The sequence below is a fragment of the Salvelinus sp. IW2-2015 genome, linkage group LG14 (genome assembly GCF_002910315.2).
Source record: "Salvelinus sp. IW2-2015 linkage group LG14, ASM291031v2, whole genome shotgun sequence".
Taxonomy (NCBI): domain Eukaryota; kingdom Metazoa; phylum Chordata; class Actinopteri; order Salmoniformes; family Salmonidae; genus Salvelinus; species Salvelinus sp. IW2-2015.
In genome coordinates this window covers 50,599,074-50,607,217 of record NC_036854.1, presented here as the reverse complement: position 1 = coordinate 50,607,217, position 8,144 = coordinate 50,599,074, and the positions used below count along the sequence as shown (strand labels likewise).

The window sequence follows — 8,144 nt, the reverse complement described above, 5'->3', positions numbered from 1 at the left end:
GATAATGATGGGCGTGGTTTTGGTTCGACTCTGGTTATTTACACCAACACTGGGGTTCTTTTACACCACTGAGGGGTAGTTTAGTTTAAACCTTTACAGTGTTAATTTAATTCCTGAATCAACACTAGAATGTTACATTGGAAAATGTACTGTGTTATCTTTCACTTTTCCCAGTTCATTTAAATAAATTTAACGAGGCAATCTGCAGTTCAAACAATAACAAAGTGTCAACCCTGTCACTGATTTGGTAAACAGCTGAGGGCCGGTGAAATGTAACCACTCTCATATTCCTAGACAGAAGCTATGGATGTAAGGACTGACCATCCATGAGATCAACATGATAGTTTTAACAATGTTTTGAGGCCATACGTTGTTGGTTTACAATTACATTGTTTACACAACGTATATAGTGGGTTCTTGATTGGTTAAGACAGTTGAACTAAGCTCATGAGGCATTTATAAGTTACATTCTTCAAGTATCAATGGGTAATACCATTAATTTAAAAGTCCAAAAAATGTATGCATCAACTGCAGACTGCCCCTTTAAACTTGAAATTTAAATCAAATTAACACAAACTTTCATTTAAGATAAAAAATTATTAAATATGAGTAACAGTAAAGAATAGTAAATAACCACTTCTAATACATAACTTACCAGTAGGCCCTTTTCCTTCAAGGGGTAATGCTGGATATATCTTTTCAATGGATTACAGACACATTAAAGTGGTGGTTGTTGCAGACTGGGATGAGAGTAGTTCTGTTGTTTCTACTCTTAGAGATGTAATTCTCATAGGTTAACTTCCTGTTACACAGTTTTCACACCCTCAAAGCACTGGTCACTTTCCAGACTGACCACATTGCAGACGTGGCATACGATAAACACCGTTGCAGGGGTTTTGAGATCAGGCTTGCATCTGCAACTTAGTCAGCCTGGAACGCAGCCATTATGTGGCCTGGACACTCACTGACACCTCCTGGTCAAGTAAATGTAATGCATCAGTTAATACAGAGTTCAAATCTGCTTGGTACAAGGTTGAAACTGTGTACAGAGTTGAGAGCAGAACAGGAACTAAACGTGACTAGAACTTAAATGCATTACAAGCATGCAGACCTTTATTGTTTTTATTCCAACACAATTCTTTACCACATTGCTTTTTATGTAGTATGGTTTAAAGCTTTACAAAAATGAGAGCAAACCAAATATTTACAAAATCTATCTGTGCAAACATAATTCTTCTTTTAACACGAATCCCTCTCCTAAAGTATCTTAAAGGCATGCATACAAAGAAACTTTGGTATGTTAACAAAACTACTAAAGTTCTTAATAGAAGCATTTATGTACACTTTGCTAGAACAGTTTGTGAATTTCTTTTGTTTTTAGTACTGTATACATTTAGACATCGATAAACATTAACTTAGGAAACATAGAACTCCAGTCAAGCTATTGAAGGTAAAGACCTCAGCCATCACACCTTGAGTGTATGTGTAGAGTTTCCACTTGGTATGTCATGATTACAGTAATACAGTCAGGAAATGACACAACTTTGGCAAGTAGGCACAATAACTACAGAAATAACTGTCATACCTCATAAATCTCCTAAAAAATACATTGGCAGTGCATGGATAACTATATGAGAAAATATTCTTAGCAAAATAGAAGTCAAGTCAACGCAATTCCACTTTAAACGTCTGTATACTTACAGTATACATTCATAAAAGGCATTTACAAGGGCTATGCTGAATGAGAACACAAGAAATAGTGTAAGATGACGATATACTATGGTTATCCAGTCTCTGGTTTTCAAAAATAAAACTCATTTTTTTACACGGTAATAGTGATTGTACATCAACTGTATTTTCTTAGTCAGAAAAATCTTATTTTTTTCATCTTTAAAATAATTTCCTCAGTACTCCTCAGTACACCTTTTTAAAATCCAGGATTCAAGTTCAAAGCATCAGCCAAAGGAAAATGCAACTTAAAACGAAGTCAAAGCATCAGTGTGAGAATGCCAGTGACAAATCAAATTGAAATATGAATGGTTGGGGAAGTGCATCCATTACCCTTTTTACAACAAAATACAAACCAATAAACAACAGAATAAATCTAGCTCCTAAGAGGGGGAGAGAGAGAGAGAGAGAGAGAGAGAGAGAGAGAGAGAGCAGAAACCCAAACAGGGCTACTGTACTAAGTGGAGTCCTTGGCTGCTGTGGTGGTTGGGATGCAGGATTTGCCGCTGCTGCCATTCTGGGGCCTGTAGCTGGTGAAGCTGGGGGTGTGTATGGTGCGGATGCTCTTCACACCCGGGCCCAACGGGGTGGGCGACAGAGGGGAGGGGGAGGAGGAGGAGGAGGGTGCTCGACCGTTTTGAGTCTGCGAGGAGAACGAGAGAGCTTTACCGGTGTGAGAGGGTGTGGGGAGTTTAAGGGAGGAACCGTTAGAGAGCGAGGGGATGTGGGAGAAGGTGGAGAGGGCCGAGCCAGGGTGGCGGGGGGCGTGAGGGGATGGGATGGAGGACTTGGTGGTGTGGGGGGAGGAAGAGGAGGAGTTGGAAGAGGAGGAAAGGTTAATAGGGTTAGTAGCATCTGAGTTTGGAGCAGACTGGGAGGTGCTGCCTTTACCAGAGCTAGGATAAAAAGCTGGGATTTTAGAGGCAGGTAAAGTAGGGGAAGTAGTTTTATGATCCCCCCCCGCTCTTTTAGCGCTTCCGTTAGCCTGCAAACAGAGATGCCAGAACAAAGACTGGTTGTCAAAAAGGGAACGGGTGATTTAAGGTAACAAATGTAAAAAAAAAATGCAAGACAACATTAGACATGAAACAATCACACAAACAAACCTATTACTACTAAGATAACTAATAGACACACAACACGTCTCAAACTAGCTACAGTCTATGTTTACTGGGTTACTTGAGGCACAGTAACTGAGAGAAACACTATTCATTAAAAAAGGGTAAAGAAAAGATTGAAAGGATGGAAGGAGGGATAAAGGGAGGGGGGTTGGAGATAGGGGTGGGGGCATCTCTAGGTGCTGCCTGTGTGTTAGAGTGATTGTCAAGCTTTCCGAGAAGTGGAGACAACAACTGAGAGGAGGGCAAAGCCAGAGATCCATCTTGGTTGGGGAGAAAAGGTGGAGTATGTTAGATAAAAGAAGAGAGATTTTTGAGGGTGGAAAACATACAAGTGCATATCGGGAGCAGTAGGGGCAAATATTTGCATTGACTGCTACTACAAGGAAGAGAGATGGGTGGTAGAGGAGCATCAAGAGAAGGGAGGAAGGTAGCCGGGTGGAACCAGCCTTATCGTTGCATTCACCATTCTGTTGAAGTTAAATATAAATGGTGAACGCAGCGATCCGGCTGGTTCCACCAGTGTAGGAGGGAGGGATATTAAAGTGTTCTTTAGTAACTGTGCATTGTGAAAAGAAAGGAGCGTATCGGGTAGGCTGCTTGGGTTTAGTAGAGGTGCATTGAGGGTAGGAGGGAGCGTGGCCAATCGGAAGTATCAGTTTAGTAAAGCATCCGTGGGTTGGTTGACAACACTGTTTAGGAACTCAGCTGTGATGGAAACTGGGGATGTGATGGAAAACTCAGTCGATGACAGGATGCATACGGACTATTTTTCTTTCTCTTTTCTTTTTCTCTTTTTTTCTCGTAACCAACACAGCAAAAGCCGCCATGAGCAGTGTGGACCATGCAGAAGCATACGGTGATGTTATAAGGGTAACAGTCAAGAGTCAAACATGCCTTTCAGTCAGAGCAGATTGAGAGAACACAAACAGAAGTCAAAATGGCCACCTCAATCCCATTTAAACGAAACACTTGAAATCTCACAGCTTTGGTTGTTTAAATATATTCTTTATCCATTAGCACAGGCCTCTTGTTTTCTATGTCCTGTGTTCACTATACAGGTGTGTTCCCTCTAGTCCCTATGGTGTCTGGTAAAGCCCTATAGTAAAACTACCTGTCGAAACTGCCTCTGAGTGCTGTCCTGTAGCTTTTGCTGTTTTCCTGCTTTGTCAGTAGTAGTCCCTGGCGACTGCCTGGACTTCGCAGACAGGGGCACTGGCATCCGACTAGTAGGGGAAGCGACACTGGTTGCGTTCTGCAAGAGGATCCAAACGAAACAAAACAAGAAAGAAAATAAAAGAAAGAAAAAATAAAAACAGAACACCATATTGGAGGTATGAGAAACTGTTGAAAACAAGACACTGACAGGTCAGAAAACTGTTCATTCAAGACTACCCTCACAGTTAACCTTAATAACACCGGTAAGAGCACATGCACCCCCTGTACCGTAGTAGCCTATACCAAAACGTATAACCCTACAGTTCATGCAATCCAAGAACAACAGTTTCAAGAAACCAAAAAGACAGTGTAATCAACATTGAGTGTCATTGTGTGATTTAAGAGTCTACTACTGGCTGAAGCCCCAGTTAGAGTTTGAGCAGCCAATTGAAGGAGAGACAGGAGGAGGGACCCATTGAAAATGCCACTCCCCAATCATGTTGGACCATGATCACACAGAGGGAGAAACCAACAGAGAGGGGCTCTGACATTTCCAAAACACCTGGGGAGTGAGTTAATAAGTGGTTGGTAAACCCAGTTGTAAGGTAAACCCAGTGGTTAGGATGGAGTGAAGGGAGGGAGGGACGACTAAAAAGAGGGCCCAAAGCCTCCCGATTGACAAGAGCTTAGAAAGAGACCTGTTGGCTGGTGACGGGGGTGACAGTGGCGGTGGGGATGACGGCTGGCCGGGGAAGGAGCTGAGGTTTGGTCTTCTTCCTCTGAGAGGAGGCCTTGCTGGGCTTGGGGACCTTGAGGAGTGAACTCTTGGAAGGGAGTGATAAGGACCTCTTCAAGCCTCCATTCTCCCCACTCAAGACACACCCAGCATGGGGCTCCACGCTGGCTGCACTCCTCACTGGTTTCTCCTGGTGGTGCGTTGCTGGGCCCATCTCACTGATGGTCGTCTCTAGCTGTTTGATGGTCTGCTCCAGGCTGTCCAGGGTCTTGTAGGTGCTTTTCCGGATCTCGTCCGTCCTGCCTTGGGAATCTGAATGCTCCCGCCTTACTACAGCGGGAGGCTGAGCCTTGGGTGACATGTCTGCTGGAAGAACAGATTGTTTGGAGCGGCTTTGGATCTCAAACCTCTTGGCCTCCTTGTGCTGTCGGACCGTGCCGTCCGACTCCTCCTCGTCCTCGTACACCACCACCTGCAGCGTCTTCTTGCCCGTCTTGGTGCCTGTGCGGATGGCCTGCGACAGAGCGGCCAGCTGCTTCTTGGGAAACTTGAACTTGAACTTCTTCTTCCCGTCTGGCTTGCCGTCGCTGGACAACTCGGCGAGCTCTGCAGACGAGGAGGAAGAGTGCGACAAGCTACTACTGGAAGAGCAAAGAGCGCCGCTGGGGGCCTTGAAGGCCGTGGGACCAGCCGCCCTCTCTCCCCCCTCAGGCCCGACCTTTACCTGCAGTCCGCCGCTGCTCCCCCATGTCTCCTCCAACTCCTCGTCCTCCTCGTCTATGCGCTCCGCGGCCAGCATGCTCTCCAGCTCCTCCTCACACTCAAACACCGTGGACAGGCGCTTGTAGGCCGAGTGGATGTCCATGGGCTCGTCAAAGATGATGATGACCGGCTTCTTGTTGTTGAAGCCATTGTCCTGTGACCCCGCCGAGCCGCCCGGGGTGGTGTTGGTCATCTCCCGTTTCCCAGGTCCCCCACACACGGTCACGGTCTGGATGCCCCGTTTGGCGTTGACCAGCTCCTGGTACTCCCCACAGGACAGGGCCTGGACCTTGGTGTTGGTGATCATGAAGGCGATGTTGTCTGGGGGCGGAGGGCCTTCCTCACCAGGGAGGTCAGGGCTCAGAAAGGCCTCCTCTTCCACTTCCTCATACTTGGGTCTGGGCTGATCTCTGGGTTGATTGGTGGCCTCACTAAGGGCCTTCTCTGTGGGAGACACCACTGCCTTAAGAGCCTCTGTCATGGTGATTGGTGGAGAGACTTTAGGCAATGCAGCGGGCAACACAACACTCTTACTAAGTGAAATGCTGGACTCCTGGACGACTGAGAAGACTGGAGTCTCAAGTCTCTTGACTGTGCTTATCTGAGGCTTATCTACAGTGTTGGCCCTTGGGCTTTCCAGAACCCCTTCTACCACTCCTGGGCTGGTCTTCAACGACTCTGATCTCACCACCTGTTTCTGAGACAGAGGGCTGGGGAAATTCAAGAACAGAGGCTTGGGAGATATGGGTGGCCCTAACTGCTGGGGTTTCGGTTGCGGCTGCTGTGGCTGCTGGCTTGGAGAATTGTCATTAGCATTCACATTTGACACCTGTGAGGGGGACAGTGTAGGGTTGTCTCTGCATTCAGGAGCCTCCTCCACTGGGGCCAGGGGTGGTGGCTGCTCTTTGGAGATCTGCCCAGTTACGTAGTATATGACCTGCAAATAGCAAAGGAAGGATGAGAGAGTACATGTTAAAAACTACAACACATGACAAGCCTATCAATAAGAGAAAATATATCATGACATGTAAGGCACGCGTTTGGCCTTCATACGGCCCATTAAACATGCCTTCGTAAGGCCCACATAACCATACAACATGCCTTCGTAAGGCCCACATAACCATACAATATGCCTTCATAAAGCACATATAACCATACAACATGACTTCATACGGCTCATATAACCATTTACAACATTGCCTCATAAAAGCCCATATAACCATACAATATGCCTTCATAAAGCTCATATAACCATACAACATGACTTCATACGGCTCATATAAACCATACAACATGACTTCATACGGCTCATATAACCATACAACATGACTTCATACGGCTCATATAACCTACAACATGCCTTCATAAAGCCTATAACCATCAAACATGACTTCATACGCTCATATAACCATACAATATGCCTTCATAAAGCCATATAACCATACAACATGACTTCATACGGCTCATATAACCATACAACATGCCTTCATACGGCTCATATAACCATACAACATGACTTCATACGGCTCATATAACCATACAACATGACTTCATAAAGCCCCATATAACCATACAACAATGACTTCATACGGCTCATATAACCATACAACATGCCTTCATAAGCCATATAACCATACAACATGACTTCACGGCTCATATAACCATACAACATGACTTCTATGGCTCAATATACCATACAACATGACTTCGTATGACCCATATAACCATACAACATGCCTTCATATAAAGCCCATATAAACCATACAACATGACTTCATACGGCTCATATAAACCATACAACATGACTTCATACGGTCATATAACCATACAACATGACTTCATACGGCTCATATAACCATACAACATGACTTCATACGGCTCATATAACCATACAAACATGACTCATACGGCTCATATAACCATACAACATGATCATAGCTCATATAACCATACAATATACTTCATAAAGCTCATATAACCCTACAACATGCTTCATGAAGCCCATATAACCATACAATATGCCTTCATAAAACCCATAAACCATACAACATGACTTCATATGCTCATATAACCATACACATGACTGTCATGACCCATATAACCTTACAACATGCTTCATAAAGCCTATATAACCATACAATATGCCTTCATAAAGCCATATAACCATACAACATGACATTCGTATGGCTCATATAACCATACAACATGACTTCGTATGACCCATATAACCATACAACATGACTTGTAGACCCATATAACCATACAACATGCCTTCATAAAGCCCATATAACCATACAACATACTTCATAAGCCCATATAACATACAACATGCTTATGTAAGGCCCCAACCATACAATACATGCCTTCGAAGCCCATATAACCATTCAACATGCCTTCATAAACCCCATATAACCTACAACATGACTTCATACGGCTCAATAACCATACAAATGACTTCGTATGACCCATATAACCATACAACATGACTTCGTATGAAGCCATATAACCATACAACATGACTTTGTATGACCCATATAACCATACAACATGCCTTCATAAGCTCATATAACCATACAACATGACTTCATACGGCTCATATAACCCTACAACATGCCTTCATAAAGCCCATATAACCATACAAA

The 8,144-nt window shown here is 44.2% G+C and overlaps 1 protein-coding gene across 1 annotated transcript in view; it reads right to left on the bottom strand.

Moving 5' to 3' along the window:
* Positions 1–1,080: 1,080 nt before the first annotated feature.
* The window catches only part of LOC111973168 (sickle tail protein homolog), a 193,366-nt gene continuing 186,302 nt past the window's right edge, over positions 1,081–8,144 (bottom strand). Inside the window, 3 exon segments of the mRNA XM_070446718.1 lie at positions 1,081–2,713; positions 3,961–4,101; positions 4,703–6,439. Of these exon segments, the coding sequence (XP_070302819.1) occupies positions 2,186–2,713; positions 3,961–4,101; positions 4,703–6,439 (2,406 nt within the window). The 3' untranslated portion in view covers positions 1,081–2,185.